The following is a 22,584-nucleotide window of genomic DNA, read 5'->3' on the forward strand; positions in this document are numbered from 1 at the left end:
TACATTCTTTTTCTGGTCAACTACTACAATTATCAGAAGGGGATCATATTATTATTTGATATTGATGTTCAAATTTTTTTTCTTCTAAGGATGACTGAATAGATGTAACAATTTCATTTGAGGTTATTACCCACTCTTTAGTTGATGTCTTGAAACTTGCTTAGGGTGCGGCTGGTCACCTTCCTCATACTTGTTATTAGTGGCTCTCACTTGCAGAGTTTTGGTACAATACCTTTTGTCTCTCTCTACTATCATATTTCTCATTCTCAAGACTTATGTATATGGCATCTCTGCACCTCCACATTTACTTTATTTTCCAAATGAATCTCAAGTAGCAGATGTGGACATGTATAATAGGGAGAGGGAAGATACAATTCACTTTCCTTAAATAGCAACTACAACAAGCTTCTTATAGAATGAATGCAAGTTGACAAACATCACGGTGAAAGGGAATTTCAGATTGGAGACATGGTGTATTTGAAATTGAAATCTTACATGCAGCATTGTATCACTATATTGGCAAGGTATCTACAAACTTCAGTTACCAGATGAAGCTCAAATCCACAACGTTTTCCTAGTTCCCTCGTAAAATAGCTCATTCATCTGTTAGTTCTTCTCAACTTCCTCAATTTGAGCTCCATTTTCACAAGCCATTATTGACAGAAGAACTGTTAAAAGGGCCAATCAAGGTACCACCCAGTGGTTAATTCATTGGGCCAATTCTTCTCCTGTAGATGCCACATGGGAATTTGCAAATCACATTCAGTTGAGGTTTCCATCTTGCAATCCTTGAGGTCAAAGATTTCTTAAGGAGGTGTTGTTATGAAGTGAGAATGTAATTGCAGAAACGACAACGTTTGTTAGGTTGAAGTGAATGGATGAAACGCTGCGTTTGGAGGAAGGGGACCTTAGCCTAAGACTGCCACCTCCGCAATGTTTGTTAGACATTTCTGTCATCTGTTAGTTTGTTCTGATTTGTTCATAATCAATAAACTGCCTCTGAGTTTCTCGCCTCAAGTTCTCTCTCTTATTCTAAATTCCCAATTTGATTAGAGCTTATCAAATTCTTGTTTTTAGACTGAATCTTTCCATGTCTCAAACCAAGACCAAACTATGAATTTGTTTGTCATAATATCATCTGATTGCAATAAAAAATAATAATAAAAGTTTTCACCACAACCAATCAATAAAGAGTTTTACATGCACATTTACATCCACCATCAGATTAGCCAAAAGCTCACAAAATCATTAGTTACCAAAATGCTTCTGGTAAAGAAGCATTGAACAAACACATATCATAAGTCATAACTGCAGTTCCTTCTCTTTGCTTTGCCTGGCAAAGTAAGCCCTTAAAACATCCAAAATTTTGATGCTCCTTATAATAAAGTACAACAAAAGCAGCAGCAGCAGCAGCAAGAACCATTCAGTTCTTTTGGGCTTTTTCATTGACTTATAGAGTATCTGGAAGTCCAATACTTCTCAATTTCCTCTGCTGTTCTTCCTGGAATCCTCCCAGCAATTAGAGACCACCTGCAGAATTGATTTTTTAACAATAAGGTAAGTGAAAAAAGAAAGGAAAGTAGGAAAGATAGACAATTAAATACAAGCTTAATAATAATCTTAAAAATTATACTACAAAATATCATTTCAAGCAAAATTTCAGATATTCAAACAGAAAAATATTCTTTGTTAAAATGTGAGATTTCTGTTATAAAATCTCAAGAATTAGTTCTATTGAGAATTCATGGAAATGAAAAGAGTTAGCTAATTTTAATTCATATGCACGAAAAGGATATGAATATATGATAAAATTTTCACTCTTTTAAAACCAAATAACAAAATGAAATCTTTTTATAGAAATTGGATCAATTTCCATTCATTGAGCAAGCCATTACAAGGCAAGAAGTAAAATAGATAATGGGAAAGAAAAAGAATTATTGAGCCTACCTTTCACCAACCAGATTGAACATCCTAACAATTAGGGTTTCCTCATCCTCTGAAAATTCAGGCTTAGAGTCCTGGCTAGATTCATCTGCAATTTGAATCCCAAAACCAAAAAATCAGCAAAAAATAACCATTAACTCCATTGGGGTATCTTCAGAACAAGAAAACCAAGAAAGCAAACCTCAATTAAAACCTATAGACAGCAAAGAAACCCATATAGCATAAGGGCAAGAAAAGAAAATTGACAAATAATAAAGGAATTATTATTGATATATCTGATATTATTTACTACCTCTAGAGTCAGCAGAGATATTATCATCACTAGATGAGTGATCAAAGTCAGCCATAAGGAATTTGAACCTGCAAACACAGAAAATGAGAAGAAAGTAAAGAGAGAATTTTCTTTTCTTTTTTCTTTGTAAGACTCAAGAATTTAGGGATGTGGATGATTGATTCCATGTGAACCAAAACCGCGCTTATAATGGTGGTTGCTAATTGATAGAGGAGAAGAGTGGGTGGTGCGGGAATGGTAGTTGAAAGGAAGTGTCGATAGTCCAAGTTTGATAGGTAGTTGGGAATGCTTAACCGTTTGGTTGGAATGAAAATGATTGAGGAACTCTTCAATGTGACTGCTCATACCTATGTATGAGATACTTAATACTTTGGCGCTATAGCATTAAAAGTTATGAAATTCAAGAATTTTTATTCATAATTATAGTGATTATTTCTGTTAATGTTTAATTTTAGCATCTTAATCTAGGAAAAAAGTGAATGAATAATTTTATTAATAATTATTGTAAAATTTTATGTTTGAATTACTTTATGTAACTTGATTAAAGAAATAGAAAAAAAAAAAAAAAGAGAAAGAAGAAGCATTTTCTATTTTATCAAAGAGAATTTTGAATTTGAATATAAATATAAAAAATTAATAAATTCAAATCTTTATATACAATCCACAATTTTAATTTTAATTATTTTACAAAGTAAGAAAAATTCACAACTATTAAATTAATTCAAGGATCAGCACTTGATTTCAGTTATTCTCAAACCTTAATTTCTTCATATGATGTTGTTTTATTTGTGTTTGCTTACGATGATTATTGGGAGTTATTAATTAAAGAAAAACTTAAATTGTATATAAAATAAATTACAAATTTTTTTATGTAATATGTAAAGTCAATGTATGAAACCTAAAAGTCTTACTATTTTAAGGTTTTACATAAATATCATTTTACATAAATAATATATGACAAAACTTATCTTAGGAAAAAAAAAAAAACAGAGTATATCCTTCTTAAATGCCTTTTTTAAATTGATTTTACTGATATTTTAGATTTTAATAAATAAAGAAATTAAAAATATTATTTTATTTTATTTTCAAGTATGAAGATTGCATGGAAAATATTTTTAATTTCTTAAAAAAACAAAATTTATTTACATTGCATGGAGTATTTTCCATAAAAATTTTCATATAATCTTAGCATAATCTTTAAAAATATTCTATTATTGACCCGTAATCGTGTATGATATTAAAATTAAGATTAAATAGAAGTATTTTCCTTATTTAGTTTAAGATTTTTCCTAATGCTAAAGAAATTTAAGATCTCTGCCTGCAATTACAAGAAAGATAATAAACAGAGTTGATCTAATATTTTAATCAAGGTAGATGGGAGTGGATGATCATGATTTGAAATTGCAGATGTAGGGCCCAGATTTTGAACCAAATGTTGTTTACTGAGACACAAAATACATTCAATTAGTCAATTGCTGTCTTTCACATGGAAAATGTTTTGTAAGCGTTTTAGTTAACAAATATAATCCGCTCTCAGCAGTAATTAATTAAGAAGCAGACAAAGAAGCAAGACAGCGTACCTAACGCTGCTGGTGGAAAAATACTCGAAGAATTGATTATTAAACATTTTGCTTAAAATAAAAAGTTTTGATTATATTTCTTTTAACGAAAAAGACAAATTAAAAGGAATAGCTTTTTAGATAATCAGATTTGTTTTGATAACATATGTTCTTTACGTGTATTTGTGGGGGTTGTGCATCGAGAATTACATAATTTTTAGTCTCATCTCAAAATATGTGAAGATAAAAAATATAGTGTTAATCTGATTCTAATAAGTATATAGTCCCAATTCATTTTGTCCTATTTCTTGAGACGAGACAAGATGGCATAAGTCAGTTTGGGAATCAATAATTTTCCATAGTCTTATTAAATTATTTTTGATGAAAAAAAAGATAAAATTATTATATTCATTGATTATAATCAAACAAAATTCATTTATATAAATTTGAATTAAAAAAATAATCAAATAATTAATTTTAATCATTGATGACCTACTATTAAAAATTATAATATAAAATTTTTAAGTAGTTATTTTCTAGTTAATAAAAGAATTAAATATAATAAAACAACTTTATATATATATATTATAAAATTTAACTTGTAATTGTTTTTATTTTTGTTATTGTTATCTTTAAACTGATTTAAATTCGATACTTACTTAATTTAATTATGAATATTATCTGAAAAATAAATAATAATAACATTAGGCATAACCATTAATTCAGTAATCAAATTAATTAAGGTTAATATTTTCTCTTGTATTGATTAGTCTTTTCATTTTTATTTATTTAATATTTATTCAAAAAATATAGTAGAATAACAAAGGAAAAACATATATTAAAAATTTTATTTAATTAATTGATTCATTTTATATTTAGAAAAAATGCTTTTTTTCGTATTATTACTACCTTAGCAAGCAATTGGTGTCATAAAAAAAACTAAAAATAAAAAAGATGAAATAATTTTCATAGACATAATTTGAAATTCATAAAAAAAGCAACTAGAATTTTAAAGAAAAAATGGGATGGGAATCTCGATTTTCGAGATGGACAGGATGAAACGGAACTTAGATCGATACAAGTCGATTTTAATGAAAAAATCAGTTTCGTCCTATAGTTACTTTTAGAACAGGACTCAAGATGAGACTCGTAAATTAATATTGAATTTTTTTCAAAATGAAAAATTTGGGAGAGTTTTCAAGAACGAGTTGAGATTCCCACAGTCCCATATACACCCACTCACAGGATTCATATTCCCAATGACTTAATTTGAATCAAAATTTATTCAAAATTCTTATAGGTTAATAAATAGTAAATGGAAAAAAATAAATCAGTAAAATTAAACATGAGATCCTTAAATTTTAAATTTATTAATTAATACTTTGATTCTTTCATACAAAACAAATGCATCAAAGTGTTAATGAAAATTACAAGAAAATGATCAAAATATTGACAAAAATCATTAAGTCAAATAGCTCAATTACTATAATTTAGATACCAATTTCAATTGATCGTTAAACATAGTTATTTTGAACAGAATGACCAATGTGGTAACGAAATCATAAATTAGAAACCTCATAGTTAGTTTTTAAAAATAGATAGTCGTGTATTAATTTGACTATAACTCAAGGATTAATTTATTTTTTTTTTCTTATAATAAATTATTAATAGTATTTGAAGATAACTCTAGAAAAAAATTTAAATGAATTTTTTCTAAAATCAATTACACTATTAAAAAATTATATTGCAAAATCTACTATTAACAATAATTTTTATTACTTATTATAAAAATAAAAATGATAAAAAATAGTATAGAGAATATACAGAGATATATGAGATATAGTTCTTATTGTTTACGCGATTTTTTAATTTTTATGAATTATGGGATTGAATAATTGATTTGTAGTTTTTTTAGGCTTAAATTAATTAATTAGGCTTTAAATATTAGAGGCACATTATTTAATTAATTCATTGCTAATGGAGGTAGTAAAGGTGTGGTTGCAACAAAAGATCATGAAATTGTACCTAAACAAAAGATGACACTTTGATAATCCACAATTGATAAGCATTTTTAAATTGTTTTTTTTATTGCCTAATTGCTACTTACTCTCTATAAACAACATCACTAGTTATATGGAGCAATTTTTCGAAATAGTAGGAATTTTAGAAAGTAAAAGAAAATGAAATTTAATTTTGAATTTATTCCGAACATGAAAATTTCATTTAAAAATGAGTTCTAATTCTATCTAGAATTCATTTGAATACGAACTACCCGTGCTTTGCGCATGTTATTTTGCCAGTTTATAATATATAATTTATAAACAATATATATTTTTAATATAGGATATTATAATATTCATTTTCCTCGCGAGTTGCTTTATTAAATTTTTATTTTATATAGAAATTATAATGCTGTTAATGATAGGACCGCGCGTACCATCCAACCCCGAATTAGTATGATATTGTCCGCTTTGGGCCAAGCCCTCACGGATTTGTTTTTGGGCACCTCCCAAAAGGCCTCATACTAATGGGTTGGGTTTGAACTATTATATTTTGGTTCCACTTCTCCTCTTTATCCGATGTGGGACTTGGGAGGATATCCCAACAGTTAATTTATTAGCAAAGTTTTAATTAGAGTTTATAATTCAAACACTATTAGCAAAGTTTTAATTAGATAAAAGCAAGACACCTAACCTGAGCTTGATATTCAGACACTCCCTTTCTTTCTCTCTTCTTCAATTTTAGAAAAGAGATAAAAAAAATAAAAAATAAAAAGGATGCATTTGGCAACAGCAGCTACAACAAACAAAATTAATGCATGGCTTTGAGACTTTAATTTGAATTTTTGAATTTCATTATGTCATATTGCCGTTGAAACAAGTCTTTCATTTGTTAAATGATAATGAAAGGAGACCAATATTTGCAGATAAAATTAATATCATAACATCTTAAAATTACTTTTTGAAATTAGTGAAAAAATCTAAGTAAAAATAATTCAAATAAAGAAAATTATAAAAGTTTTCAAGTATAGTAAATTAAATTTTTTAGCTATTTTCTACAATTAATTAGTAAAAATTATCTTTTTTATTAATGACGTAATTTTTAAAATTATATACAATATTATTTTATGTTATTTTTTTTTTTTAGCAAAGAAAATATATTGAACCAATTGGACTAAAGAAAAGTTGCATGTTACTCATGTCTATTTTTCAGTGAATTGTTTTTTTCTATTTCTTTTTTTTTTTTTTGAGAATCAACATTGAAATAATATTAAGAAAAAAAAAAAGTTATATCAGCCTTAATAAAAGTATCTAAGAATGAAGGACTTCCTCCATGAGCTCCTCCATACTAGAAGAGAACTTCCTTAGCTAAGTTTTTTTTTTTTTTTTTCTCCTTTTGAAATATCTTTTTTTTTTCTTTTCTAAAGTCTATTAATTAGAAAGGAGATAGACATTTTATATGGTTAAATTCTAAAAGGAAAATGCATATTTATTTAATAATATTATTTAAACAATATCTTCACACTTGCTCTTGTTTATTATTTTTTATGGGATTATTTATAATTTTAATTGAGTTTAATTTATTTACTATGTCGAACTAAATATTGTTACTAGAGATATGATGTAGCTTAAATTCAACTCCAATATAATATTAGATTTGATTTCCTTTATTCAAGTAAAATTTATTATTGATCTTAATACTTTCAAGTAGAGTTTCTTTCCTGTATTGATCTATTTTATTAATCACTGTCGAGAGAAGAATTTTTGATATGAACATGGTAATAAATTTCATAAGAATAACAACTTGATGCGAGAGTTAGATGGTTTGACTCGTGGTGGGTTTTCATAAAATTAAAGGCCTTAATTTATGGATTCTTGAATAATCATAAGTACTTAATGATTTAATCTATGTTTGATTGCGCCGGTGAGAGATGGGTAATTGAATTGGGTTAAAATAGCTAATAAAATATCGAGAAAGCTTATTAGCGATTTTAGAGTTATTTCTCCTTCTTGAATAATTGAAATTGATTATCAAACAAATACGATAAACTGGATAGAATCAAATGAAGTCAAAATCCCTAATAACCTTTAAACCTTGATTTCTTTTCAACAATTACTTGCTTGATTTTTTATTTATTGCTTTATTTTATTTCTTTTATTTTTACAATTATTATTCTTATTGTCGCTTAGATAATAGTAGGTTAACACAATTTTGATACTTGATATACAATACTCGTGAGAACGATACTCTACTTACTCTTTATTACTTGTTGTCATTTCATATAGTTGTGAATTTGCTTGTCAGGAGGAGGAGCTTAAATATTTGGATTGCCATAGGTAGGAACTGCACATTTTGTGCTCAGATAGAATAGGCAAATGCTTGAATTGAACATTTTCCAATTGAAGTTGTAATGTGTCTCAATCTTTCCCTACTTTGTAATGTGTCAATGATGAATGAAATTGGGGTTTTTTTGAATGAAATTTGTTAATTTTATAATGTTGACAGTAATTGACCATGGAGTAATCTTAGTTTCTAGTAATGGTCTATTCCTATAGATTATCTCTTCTAAAACTACAACCCAACACACACTTCAAATGGTGATTATCTAATTACTTAATTAAGGACTAAAACTCAAATTACTAAAATAGATGATTTAACTTGCTTCACTGTTTCTCTCCTTTAGCTTAAAGTCCATTAGTGCCATTAGATTTTGCAGGCTTCTGCAATTCAAGGTCATTAATTTGCTTTCTTGCTTATATTTCTTCAATAACTTTCAACTTCATTTCCCCGTCTTTCCCCACAGAACTGCGTAGAAACCAGCCACAATCAACATACAACCTACAACACCGAACAGAAAATAGGTAAATTGTACTGTAAATTTTTACTCTTCCATAGCCATTAACAGCTTTTGCATCAGATTTCTTTTTTCTGTTACTTATAATTGTAAGACCCTAAGAGGCGTTAGGTTATAGGGAACAATTGTTAGGTTTTTTCCTCTCAATTCAAGATTATGTAGCTTACAAGAGAACTAAATTTCCACGTTCAATCGCTTCTCAAGTTTGTGGTAGCAACACGGTTTGACCATATGGGAATTGGTGATGTAAATGGCCCAAAAGTTCAAAATGGAGCTTTTTTATCCTGATTTGCAAGTTCAAGGGCCTATCTAACCTTTATTCCTATAATAAATTTGGACCCAATTTACTTATTGAAGATAATTTTAAAGGGCTTTTAAGCAAGTATCAGATTTAAGGTTTCACTTTTGACTAAATGTCATAAAAAAAAATACTTATTAAGATAATAATAAATTTGATCAAAAAAATTTAGTAATACCAAAACTGATCTTGCAAGAGAAATGGGAAACAGTAAAACAAAGGAAACACCGGAAACACCAAAAAAAGGAAACATAACAAAAAAAAAGAAAAAGAAAAAAGGAAGCACTAAAAAAAAAGAAATACTGAAAAAAAGAAACAATAGAAAAGGAAACAATAAAAAAGGTAACGCTACTGACGACTGGTGACTGAGACAACATTAACAATAAATACGATATATATGGTATATACGGTATATATATATATATATATATATACTGTATCAGTAAATATTGTAAAATCGATTAAATACATAATAGATATATATACATCAATTAACACATTTCATCAAACCAAGTAAATACTATATATATACTATATCAATAAATACTGTAAAATAAATTAAATACAGAATAGATATACGTATATCAATTAACACATTGTATCAAACCATGTAAATACGTTGTATCAAACCAAGTAAATACACTGTATACATATATACTGTATTGTATCGATTCAAACAGAATCGAGAGTCCTACTTTATCTCTACATTAGTTACTGATTATATAAAAAATTGATAGAGATATTCTCAACAATAAACAACATATCAAAAACAGAAATTAACTTACCTTGTGAATAAAAAATGAAACCATGGAACAACACCGATAATGAGAAGAACGACAACAAATGGAGAAAGAACGATAAGAAAACAATGGACGACAACAAAAGAAGAAAGAACTATCAGAAAATAATGAGGGCCGGAAAAACAGTAGTAGAAAAATATTATTAACATATTAAAAAAAAAAGAAAATAATGGTGAAAATAGGAAATTAATAAAAAAAAGCACTAATATAGATTAAAACACTGGAATAGGAAATTAATATAAAAAGGAACACTAACATATTAAAACAATGAAATATTAATAAATTAATGGCCTACTAATAAAAAAAAGGAGACAATAGCAAAAGTATATCACAAATGACAATAATTTAAATCTTAAAATCAAATTGACATTCGGTAAAAATAAGTTTCAAAAAGTGACATTTACTACAATATCTCTAATTTTAAATTTGTCCCGAGCTTGAATTATTAGGAAAAATTGAGTTACAATTATTGACACAATTTTGATTTTTATTCTACAATATGATTATCCTCACTAATATAACAAAGTTGGTAGCATTAAGATATCATTAGTCCTATAATTGCAATATTAAAATGATAGTAATTAAATTTCTTTAATTCCTTTTTTCATGACACATTAGGATATTTTATTTAGAAGTGACGATTTGATTTTTTTGTTACAATTTTGGTTTCCTCCTGCATATTTGGAGGTTTTTATCCAAGAAAATTTGTGGAATAACAGTCCCTATAAGTGCAAGTATTAAAATCAAATTTATAAGATGAAATTGAAATTATAAAGTGAAAATTAAATTTCTTGGATTTTCCTTTGTACATGAAGCATTAGATTCGCAATTTAGAGGTAATTCTAATAATTGAAGTTAGAATTACAAGACGAAATTGGAATTATAAGGTGATAATAATTAAAATTAAGTTTTAATTCCAATAAAATTGGAACTAGAAATTTATTAGAATTATAAGTATAAAATTGACATTGTTTTTTATATAATTGAGTTACAATCCTAATTTCTACAACATCACCCTGTAAGTGCAAGTATTGAAATTGGAATTATATATAAGCTCACATTTAAATTACAAGGAGAAAGTAATTAAATTTGTTTAATTTCTCTTTCCATGACACATTAAAGTACTTTATTTAGAGGTAATTCTAATTGAAATTGGAATTATAAGATAAAAATAATTAAACTTCGTTAAATTTTATGTTCATGACTCATTAGAGTATCTTATTTAAAGGTAATTTTAAATGAAATTGAATTATTATTTTGACATCCCTTAAGGGGCTTTGTTATAGGTTAAAATAGGCTCACAACTACTTATACGTGCATGACTCAAAGGATGATTTTTTTTTATTTAATAATTGACAGAATTTGTACAATCTATTCCATCAATTAGAATCGAACTAAATATAACTGGGACCACTTCTATATTAGAGAAACTCGCAGCCGATATAAGAGTTTATCCATATACAAAATCAATCAAAAATAATTTTTTTATTAAAAAAATATTTCTAACTATTTACTGAGAGGAAAATAATAATAATAATATTTTAAAAATCATTTATTGATTAGCTAGATGTATAGTTCGTGTGTATGCAAATTTTATCTTATAAACTATAGCCCTAAGCCATGTACGTAAACACTAATTTTCAATCTCGTTTACTCTTCTTACCTAGAACCATCAGTCATGGTTTCCATCATGATCTCACGAAAGCTTCCCTCTTATTCTTGTTTTATTTTCTCCAATTTTGTTGCTAAAAACACTACATTTGAATCCTTTGCTCATTACTCTAATTCCATTTCCACTCAACAAACAGAACCCGTAAATCCCAATTTCTATTTCTCCAGTTTTACTTCACCAATGGTCACCCCCTTTCTATCTAGCCTATTTTTCTTTAATCTTTCTTCTATTTTTTTGAATAATACTTCGATTTATGTCTTTTATTATATATATATATATATGAGTTATTTGTTGTATATATGAGTCACACGAAGATCTCCTTTTTGAACCAAATCACGAACAAAATGAATATCTATTTCAAGATCCTTGGAATGAAAGACATGATTTTTACATGTATACATTGTGGATATGTTATCACAATAGATGACTGGTGATGGTACCGTATAACCAAGTTCTGTTAGTAACGACTTAACCTATTGAACTTCAACTGCGGTTGAAGCCACTGCCCTATATTCCGCTTCTGTACTAGACCTAGCAACTATACGTTGCTTTTTAGAACTCCAACTTATCGGTACTTTCCCAAAATACAAAATGAACCCCATAGTTGAAGTTTTATCCGAAGGATCTCTTGCCAATCTGCATCTGAAAAGGCATGAAAAACTATCTTCGACTGAGAAGTTATATGAATACTAAAATCCATGGTGGACTTAAGGTATCGAAGCAATCATTTCAGAGCTAGCCAGTGAGAGGTGTCTGGATGTTGCATGAACTGTGACAACTTATTGATCGTAAATGCAATATCCGGTCGTGTGAAAGTAAGGTATTGCAACTCGCCAATCAACTTTCGAAAGGAAATAGGATCCACTGCAGAAGACCCAGATTTTGATTTCTTCAAATTACTATCTGCGACAATTGGAGTAGACACTACCTTAGCACCATCCATATTCCCTCTTTCCAGAAGAGTTCGAATGTAATGATGCTGGGAGAGAAATAAGCCATCCGATGTTTTATGAACATCTACACCAAGGAATAATGACAATGTCTGAGGGTTTAACGGAAATCTGCTCCCTAAAGCTTGTACAAATCAAGAGATAAATTTTGAATCATTCCCTGTTATAATCAAATCATCCACATACACAAGAAAATAACAACAGGTAGATCCTTGCCGATAAAGAAACAATGAATGATCACACTGAGATAACTGAAACCCATACTATACTATGAACGATCGAAGAGCTTGATACCATGCTCTCGGTGCCTGCTTTAAACCATAAAGAGCCTTAAGCAACTTACTAACATGATTGGGCTTGGAAAGATCTTTAAACCTAGGCGATTTTTGCATAAAGACCTTCTCCTGCAAGGGACCATGCAAGAACGCATTATTAATGTCAAGCTATATCAAGGGCCATGAAATCGAAACTGCCAAGGTAAGCACTATTCGAATTGTAACAGGCTTCACCACCGAACTGAAAGTATTAGTATAATCAACTCCTGGTCTCTGATTGTATCCGTGAGCTACCAACTTGGCCTTATGTCGCTGTATAGAACCATCTGCATTTCTTTTAACCCTGTAAATCCACTTACAACCAACCAGATTATGAGGAGACTCAGATGGAACAAGTACCCAAGTTTTATTATCAATCAAAGCATTAAATTCAGCCGACATAGCAGTATGCCACTTAGGAATGGCTAAAGCCTGTTTTACTGTAGTTGGTTTTGGTACTTCAGGAAAACAGTGCTTGGTTACATGATTTAATATTTTTGGTTTTCGAATATTATTCTTTGATCGCGTAATCATTGGATGATTATTCACGGTCGGAAGAACTATAGTCGTATTCAAAGAAGGAACAATGCCGGTTGGAGTTATGGTAGAAGGAGCAGAAACTTGTATAGGTGGTAACGAAGAAGCAGTTGAACCCGATAAAGCTTGAGAAGATAACGAAATAGGTTGGTTATGAATGGGTACGGTGGGCATTGTGTTTGGAACAGCAGAAGAGACAGACATAACTGATGTAGGAACGAATTGAGTAGTCATGGACAGAGGTTCAAAAGAAGGAACATTATACAAACTCGACGAAGATAAGGACTCTTGAGATTGTGGAGCTTGGAAGGGAAAGGTGTTCTCTATAAATATAACATGCCGTGACTCAATATACTTATTCTGACTGAGATTATAGCAAACGTACGCACTTGTATTTGAAGAGTAACATAGAAAAACACACGGAACAGACTTGGTATGAAACTTAGACTTCTTGTAAGGCCTCAAATAGGGATAACAAAGACACCCAAACACATGAAGAGACTAATAATTAGGTACCTGACCAAATAATTTTTGATAGGGAGACAAATAGTTTAGAATTAGTGTAGGCATGCGGTTTATCAAATACGCAGCGATTTTAAAAGCAAAGGTCCAAAAGGAGGAAGGTAAACTTACCGTTTGAAACAGTTTGAGACCAGTTTCAACCAAGTGCCGATGACGACGTTCGGCAACACCATTATGTTGTGGTGTATGAGGTGGGGGCTTGTAAATGATTTATGCCAAAATTTTAAAAGTATTTCTTAAGAATGACATATTCACCACCCCCATATGTATAAATGGTCTTTATTGTAGAATTGAAAGTATTTTCGACAAGCTTTTGAAAGACAGGAAAAAGTTCATAAACTTCAGACTTTGCTTTGAAAGGATATAACCAAATGTACCTTGTGTAATGGTCAACAAAATGATATAATACCTAAAGCCATCAATTGAAGTAATCAGGGTAGGTCCCCATAAATCTGAATATATCAGTTCAAGAGGACTACTTTTTAAGGAAGAATCACCAAATGTTAACCTCTGGCTTTTATTATAACGACAAGGATCACACACACTTTCCTTAACAATAGACACAGGAATGGAAAATTTCAACAAAACAAAATTGAAAATCCTTGAATTGGGATGACCAAGACGTTGATGGCACGACACAGACGAAAGACGAACATGATGACAGCCAGAAGACTTCAAGTTTCGAAACGGATGAAGCTTATGAAAAGTTTGATCAAGCAGACCCCTGATTAGAACCTCCCTCGTGAATTGATCCTTAATAGGATAAAACTAAGAAAAAAATTCAACCGAAACTTGGTTAGAATCATAGAATTGAGGAACAGATATAAGATTTGTTTTGGCTTTTGGCACATACAAAACATTGGAAAGATAACACAATTTGTAAGATAAAGGAATTGTACCAGAACCAACATGAGTAATAGACAAACTTGAACCATCTGTTAGTTGTAGTTCATCATTCCCCTCATGTGGTGCATGAAGTGAGAGATTTTGCAAGTCATTTGTAACATGATGCGAAGCAGCAGTATCCAACAACCATGGTGAATCACCACTCGCTTGGGTGCTAGAAAAATTACGTTGCGGCTGTTGATTCAACATATTCCAAAAGTAATTTATAGCCTTGAAACACTGTCTCACTGTATGTCCAAAGCGTTCACAAAATTGACATTGAACCCTCATCTTGGAACCTTGATAACCACCAGATTGTAACTTATTTCTAAAGAAGCCATCAGAAAAACCAGTTGCCATAGGTCCACCTGCCATCAGTCCACCTGCCATAGGTCCATCTGCTATACGATTCAATGAGCCATGTTTCGACGAAGAAGAAGACTTATTTGTATTCAACTTTCGAACATGATTTGCAGTAATTGGAGCAGCATCATAAGAGGGATCCATCTGCTTAAGATATAGTTCATGAGCCAACAATTTATCTTATAGCTCATCAAATGATATCACAATATCATGCGCATGAATTACAGTAGCGATATCGCAGAATTTTGGTCCAACACCTCCCAGAACCTGAACAACCAAATCCAAATCACTAACTGGACTTCCACACAATGATAATTCCTTTGCAATCTGTTTGACAGTAGTAAGATAGTCTGAAACTGATCGAGAATCTCATTTTGTATAAGATAACTTATCACGGAGTGATAAGATTCTTGTAGCCGATTTATTTGCATAGGCCACCTGCAGTTTCTTCCACACCTCAGCCGATGTTTCAGCATCAACAACCACATTCATAACTGAGAATGAGAGTGATGACCGAAGAGCAGTAAGAATCAATTGATCCTGCCACTCCCAAAATTCAAAATCAGGATTGGGTACCTGTTTCCCTTCTTGAGTAATAAACGCAGAGGGTATCTGTACAATACCAAGAACATAACCCATAAGGCTATGACGTTTGAGTAAAGGAGAGATTTGAGCTCTCCATGTTGGATAATTTGTAGCATTAAGTTTTAATGGAAACTGATTTCCATTGATAGATACAAGAGAACGACCTGAGGTATGAACAATATTTGTAGTACTACCAGAAGCCATTATCGAAGCCATAGGAACTGAAAGAAGAAGGAAAACGAAAAAGAAAAGAAAGAAAAGAGAAAAAAAAATATTTGGATCAACGCTCTGATACCATAAAAGAGTTTTATTTATTTCTGATATGAGAGTTGCTTAAATAGATACAAGAGAGTCCTATGTACACTGACCTCCTATAACAACCAATACAAAACTAACCAATCAAAATAAAAAATTAGTTACAACAGAAGATATACTCAAGTGGTTGATTTTGATTTTGAACCCGAACTGCTATTATCTCTAACACTAATCTATGTTCCATATCTGTAAACGGTTAATTTAATTGCTAGTTTGATTTTTTCTCAAAAGTAAAGAGAGCCACTATGGAGTGTTCAATCAAATTTAATTTGTTAATTTGATAAAATTTTATTTTAATTTTTATTCGCACTGTAAAACAATTACGGTTGACTAACAACTTAAGTGTGCCAGGTATTGAAGTTTACCAACTATAGAATAAATTGCGCCACCTGAAGTTCTTAATAAAAAAACTGAAGGTTTTAGCTCCGTGATAAATGCTTCACTAACTGTTGGAAATTAATAGACAGTAAAGAAACTAGAAATTCTAGAAAAATTATACAGGAAATAAAAATTATTTTGAAATTGAAATAATGTATTAATAATGATTGGAATATAAAAGACAATTTGAGAATGCTTGGAAAATGAAATTATATTGAACATAAAAGAAATTGAAACTGCTATTTGCTTGAAAAATTATAGTTGAGTTTGATCTTGAGTTTGAGTTTTTGGAGTTGATTGTTGGGGATTGATTATGTGTTTGGAGCAGTTTTATTCATCCACCTAAACTCCGTATACTTGCATAAAATTAATTAATTATGGGCTTTCAGTATTGAAAGGCCTAATCAATTAATTTTAAGTCTAGATAAATTATAAACCTACAAATCAAGTCCATAATATATAAAAATTAAATATGGTATAAACAATTTTTAGTATTGAAAAAGGTAAATTTTAACTATCGATGCTTAATGAAAAATTAGTATTATTTGAATCATTATTTTAGTTTACATTAAATAATAAAAACAATATATTTATATATAAAAGATAAAGTAAATATTTTATTTCATAAAACAAAAATAAAAAAATATTTTAAATATTTAATAGTTTGAGTTGATATTTCAAATTATAATTTTCTTTTTAGAGAGATGGTTAAATAAACCTATTAATTCTTTTTGAAAACCATGTCCATGTTAAAAATTACGTATCACTTTATCTAATGAATAAGATTCTTTTTATAAATGTAACTTACCATATATTGTAATAGAGTTTGATTTTTGGATGATATGATAAAAAAAAAAAAAAAAAAAAAAAAGCAACCATACATAAGGTATGAATTGAATTAACTCATTTTTGTTAGTTAGTTCATTCTATATACGAGAATCGAACATGCATCATTAATTTTTCGGACATCATATTAGTTGCAAATTTACTAAATGCTCATCACACTTTAAGTATTCTCTACATTATTTCTCCATCATACGAGAATCCTACACAAACTTGCCAATGACACTGACATATTGACAAGAACAATATTAGCAACAAAGGTGAATGTATTTTTTTTTTCTTAATAAAAAAAAAGAGTTTAAATTTTTAATTTTTTTTTCAAATTTAGCTAATATTTGTAATTTTATCGATCAATACTTTGTATTTATCTTTTTTTTTTTGTCAATTTTGACCTTCTCTAGAGTCCGATTGGGTATAGATCCGAAATATTAATCGATAAAATTAAAAAATTAAAAAAAGGAAAAATAAGAAACAGATAGTCATTAAGACTTTTATTTAAGAATTATGATTTTTCTAATTTTAGCATCAATAATTAATTTGAAAATCTAATTAATTAAAAATAACTCCATATTATTTATTGGCAAATCTAAACGGAAAAAGAAAAATCAAGCGATAACATTTGGTAGTAGGGCCCTTACAGTTGTCTTGTGAATGGGCTGTTTTATTGTGTAACAACCTAAATGTCAAGGTGGGGTAAAAAAAGGAAGGAGTATTATTTTTTTACCACAATTAAACATTAATTTCAGTATTAGAAATTGGCTTGCAGATCATATACTGATAAAAAAAGCTTCACCTTCAAATTCCTTCACAGGTCTTCCCTAATATATTTTCATATTGTATGTTTCTTTTTTTATTCTTCATTTTTTTGGCTAGATTATATATATTGTTTATGGACTAATCATTTACATATATATTTTTTATTTTGAATAAAATTTAGGTTCTTGATGCTTTTATCTATTAAGCTTGAGGTATGTGATCCGATCCGACTTTATTTTATATTTTATTAATTTTTACTTATTTGTGCTATATACTCTATTTTTGGAATTCAATAGAAATGAATTTCTTTATTTTTTACAAGAATAAAATTCCATTTTTTTTAAAATTTCCTTTTTTTTACTCATCGAAATCAAATCTCATATATTTAAGTATCAAGAATATTTTTAAATTATTATATTATTTGTTCAAAATTAAAAATCTACACAAATTTGTATATTATATTATTAGAAATGACAGAAAAAAGGGGAAAAAATTGAATCAAATGAAATCTTGTTCAAACAATTGGAATCCTATTGTAAAAAGTTTCACTTGTTCATTCTCTTGCCAAATGTGAAACAAAATTAATAAAGCTATGCCTAAATGAACTAAATAGTCAGCAAAAGCTAATTTAATTATGTTTAATTAAGCTTTTTAATTTTTTTTAAATGGACTAAATGAGATTTTATTAATTCAGTTTGTGATTAGATAAGCACTAGTTTTAACCATGGAAGATGAACAAGTGACATTCCTAATTGATGGAGAAGAAGCAGAAGTGAAGCCTCTAATTTCAATGTCCAGAAACGCGACAATAGGCCAGCTAAAAGAGAAGATAGAGGAACTTACAGGCATATCAGTATGTAGACAAACACTTTTTCACAACAATTCTAGATTATTCGATTTCTGCACCATTAAACGTTATAAGTTTGGCTCCATAGCTGGGGTTGTTCTTGAGGTCGCACCGGTTCGCGATCAAAGTGATGTTAATATCACAGTCACTTGTCCAAATTTCAAAATCAATGTCAAGGTTAACCCTAATAAGGAAACTGTCTTCCAATTGAAGGAGAAGATTGGCAAAATTTGGGGAATTCACAGTAATGATATTACTCTTTGGAGACTTTCCAGGAAAATGCAAGACCATCACAAGTTGTTCAAGTACTATGTCATAGAAGGTTCAGATGTGCAATTCACTAGGGTTGGGGAACCTCTTATGTTCTGAACTTCTGATATTACGAAGATTTCTTTTTTTCTTTTTTTCTTTTTTTGAGCATTGGGAAGATAATTCGAACCCCGATCTATTATCAGGTCGTAATGCATTTACTATCAGACTATGCCTTGGTGTGCTATTATGAAGATTTCTTTGACTTTTTGTGATCAATATTTTTCGGGATATTTGTGATTAAATGTTAATTTTAAATTTTGTTTACATTTTCCTTTGATTTTGATGTGGAATTTGGGTCGGCAATATTATAAAAAAAAAAAGACAAATAAAGAATAGAAATTTTTTTATTCATCAATTTGGTTTTTGTTGCACCAAAAAAAATTTTAAATCTACCTGAAATTATAAACTGAATAGAGTTGATTTGATTTTTTTTTTTACTTTGATTTTATATAATATTTGGAGAAAAACACTTCCCCAATTTTCATTTAAAAAATTTCAATTTTTTTGATCATTCAATATTTCGATTTGATGAAATCGAAAGCTCAACATTAGTTCAATTCATGATTTTTCTTACTAATTGTAAGTGAAATGTGAAATTATCGGCGATAAATTATATAATATATTTTTAAAAAATGGGGTTACACTTTTCACGCAATGACATCTATTTAATAAAAATATTATACATAATTTAATTGTTATTTCTCTTTGATGTGCTAAATTTAGTGGGTAATTAAGATGTATAAATGTTATGCGGTTACAGATTTGAGTTAAAAACCCTTACCTTTTGTCAATTTTTAATTGGCGGAATACATAGTTTTACCATTCAACTGTAGAAAAAAAAAAAAAAAAATCTTGTATCAACACCCAAAATTTTAAAATTGACTTTGTAGCACTATAAACTTCATGTTCTATAATTGTTTCACACCTTGTCATACTAGCAATAAAATTTTAAGGTTTTTGGATATTATATGCGAAATATTAATTTGGTATGTGATTAATATAATTGTTGACACAATAATTTTCACATTTTTTTTGACTATTTTATAGCTTTTAATTGATCTAATTTTACAAGTTAAAGGTGTTTAATAGGTCAATTAAAATAGAAATAATTATAAATTTGGTGCCTGAACTATTCAAAATTTTCTATTTTAGTGCCTGATCAGAAAAGTTTTGCAATCAAGTGTTAAACCACTTAAAATTTTTCAATTAAGTGTCTATTGTCTACATGGACAATCAGAATTACCACTAGGATGGCTGGGACCTACAGAATAATAGTAAATATGCTGAATAGGCTGATTATAAGTAAGCCATGTAGGCTCAAATGCACAGCATATGATCTGGGTGTCTAAAATTACTAACTTGCCCTTTTTATCTCTATCTCCTTCAAGCAACAAACTAAAAGAGTCAGAAAGTCTCAAACCCAGCTACTGTAGAATCTTATTTGCCACCATCATCTTCCTTATACTCCTTCGAAACCATCCAAAAAAATTCACTCTAGAAAACCTCTTACTTGCTAAACAATCTTAGCCACGATATCAAAAGATACATTTGAGATCTTCTCCCTTCGTCTCAGAACTGTTATACATTTAAGGCTTTTGCCGAAAAATTTAAAAAATCGATTTCGACAGATTATTTGAAAAATCTATTAATGGCAATCTCTACGGTTGATGGCGATCTCTAAAGTTGACAACAATATCTACAATATCATTTGAAAAATCGATTCCGACATATCTGATTTTAGATATGAGATGCGCGTTTGTTGTTGCTTCATTTAGATTTTTCAAATCGATGGAGTTCCATTATTTGAGATAATCACAATCGCTTCCAGATACAGTTTGTTATATATGCAAAAAGGCACATGAGTCCTATCTTGCAATGGATGAGGAGGAGACTATTAGAAAGTTGTAAGAGCAAAAATTTTGTTTCCGAAATCATGTTTTTTGCTTATCAAAAATGACTTAATGCCAGGAAAATTGTCCTTCTTGATGAGTTCAATGTTCACCAATTTTTTAATATTCTACCCTCTCAATTTAGTTTGACAAAAACTGCTTATAATGCTGTGAAAGAAGCAAGTGTTTTCGTTGTTTTACAACCTAAACCTTCTACCCAAAATATCCATAGGAGGAAAAGGAGGGTTCGTAACTATAATAAAGGTCCCAAAGAAAAATATGATTAGTCTCACAATCTTGATCCTAAAGCTAATGTAAAGAAAGAAGAGAAGTGCTGATTTTGCAAGAATAAGGAAATGAATGCACAAAATATAAGATCCACTTAAAAAATATAGAAGGTAACACTTTTGCTTGCGTTTATTTTAAATCCCATTTTGGCAATGTTCCTTTTAATTCCTAGTGGATTTTGAGTTCATTATTACCGACACTAAAAGAAAATCAGTCTGTTACAGTTCTTCCCCCCTTAAAAGAAATTCATCCTTGAAATGGTCCACACAGATCTGAATGTACCAGATCTAACACATTCTTCATTCTGGAAGGCTGAGAAATCTTGAAGGCTACTCTATTCTGCTTTCCTGCCATACAATCAGAACATTTCTCTAAATGGACTTTATCCAATCCAGATAGCACGTTGTTTTTTACCAGAGTTGTCATTCCTTTTTCACTCATGTGGCCTAACCGTTTATGCCACAATTCAACTGTACTGTCATCCTCTGCTGCATTAAAAGCATCTCGGGAGAGCTTCGCATGCATCACATACAACTTTGGGTCTTTCCTTCCATTAGCTACCACTATGGAACCTTTTGTGAGTTTCCACTGACCATTTCTAAAGGTGCTACAGAAATTTTCAGAATCAAGTCTGCCAACCGAGATTAAATTAGAATGCATGTCTGGTACATGCACGACATCTTTTAGAATTAATCTCGAACCATTTTCTGTCTCCAAGAAAATATCTCCCTTACCGACGACTTTCAACAGTTTGCCGTCTGCTATCTTGACCACACCCAGATTGTCTAGTGTGTAAGATGAAAAATTTTCTCTCCGAGATGTTGCATGAAGTGTAGCCCCACTAACAATTACCCAACTGGTTTCCTGGGTTGCAAGATTGATAGAATAGTTGGAACTCAGCAATGACATTGGCTTCATCATCACTGCTTTCTTCTTTCTTTGCTTTGCCCTTGATCTTCTCCTGATCACTTTTGAACTTTCGGCAATACCTTTTAATGTGCCCCTTCTTCCCACAATGATGGCACACAATATTGGCAAATCTGTTTGATTTACCCCTGCTCTTATCTCTTGTAGTTGAACTTCTAGATCGGCTCCTCCCTCTGGGCTGGTTATTTCTTTTAGCATCTGCTAAAAAAATGTCTGACTGAGATGAAGAAGGATTCTGTGCTTTACGTCTCATTTCTTCATTCAGAACAACATTTTTAACAAATTCCCAGCTAACTCCACTATGTGGTGTAGAGTTTGTTATTGATATCTTCAAAGTCTCCCATGACTCTGGTAAGGAGCACGATAAGGCCGAGGATTTTATCATCAAATTTTATGCCCATAGATGACAGCTGGTGAATAATTGCCTGTATTTCACTCAAGTGATCTGCTACA

The 22,584-nt window shown here is 29.8% G+C and overlaps 1 protein-coding gene and 1 long non-coding RNA gene across 2 annotated transcripts; one reads left to right on the forward strand and one right to left on the reverse strand.

The window, feature by feature from the left end:
- Positions 1-1,142: 1,142 nt before the first annotated feature.
- Positions 1,143-2,405, reverse strand: LOC105645380 (MYB-like transcription factor ETC1). Its single transcript, XM_012230970.4, has 3 exons — positions 2,237-2,405; positions 1,948-2,032; positions 1,143-1,530 (listed from the first exon to the last, which is right to left on the reverse strand). The coding sequence occupies exons 1-3, from the start codon at positions 2,289-2,291 to the stop codon at positions 1,443-1,445; spliced, it is 228 nt and encodes a 75-aa protein (XP_012086360.1). The 5' UTR covers positions 2,292-2,405; the 3' UTR covers positions 1,143-1,442.
- Positions 2,406-18,003: 15,598 nt separating this feature from the next.
- LOC149497469 (uncharacterized) lies at positions 18,004-19,243 on the forward strand. Its single transcript, XR_016320201.1, has 2 exons — positions 18,004-18,080; positions 18,563-19,243. It is a non-coding gene; the product is annotated as an uncharacterized LOC149497469 (long non-coding RNA).
- The last annotated feature ends 3,341 nt before the right edge of the window (positions 19,244-22,584 follow it).

This window comes from Jatropha curcas, chromosome 3 (assembly GCF_041381405.1).
Source record: "Jatropha curcas cultivar XTBG-Jc1 chromosome 3, XTBG_Jcur_1.0, whole genome shotgun sequence".
Lineage (NCBI taxonomy): Eukaryota > Viridiplantae > Streptophyta > Magnoliopsida > Malpighiales > Euphorbiaceae > Jatropha > Jatropha curcas.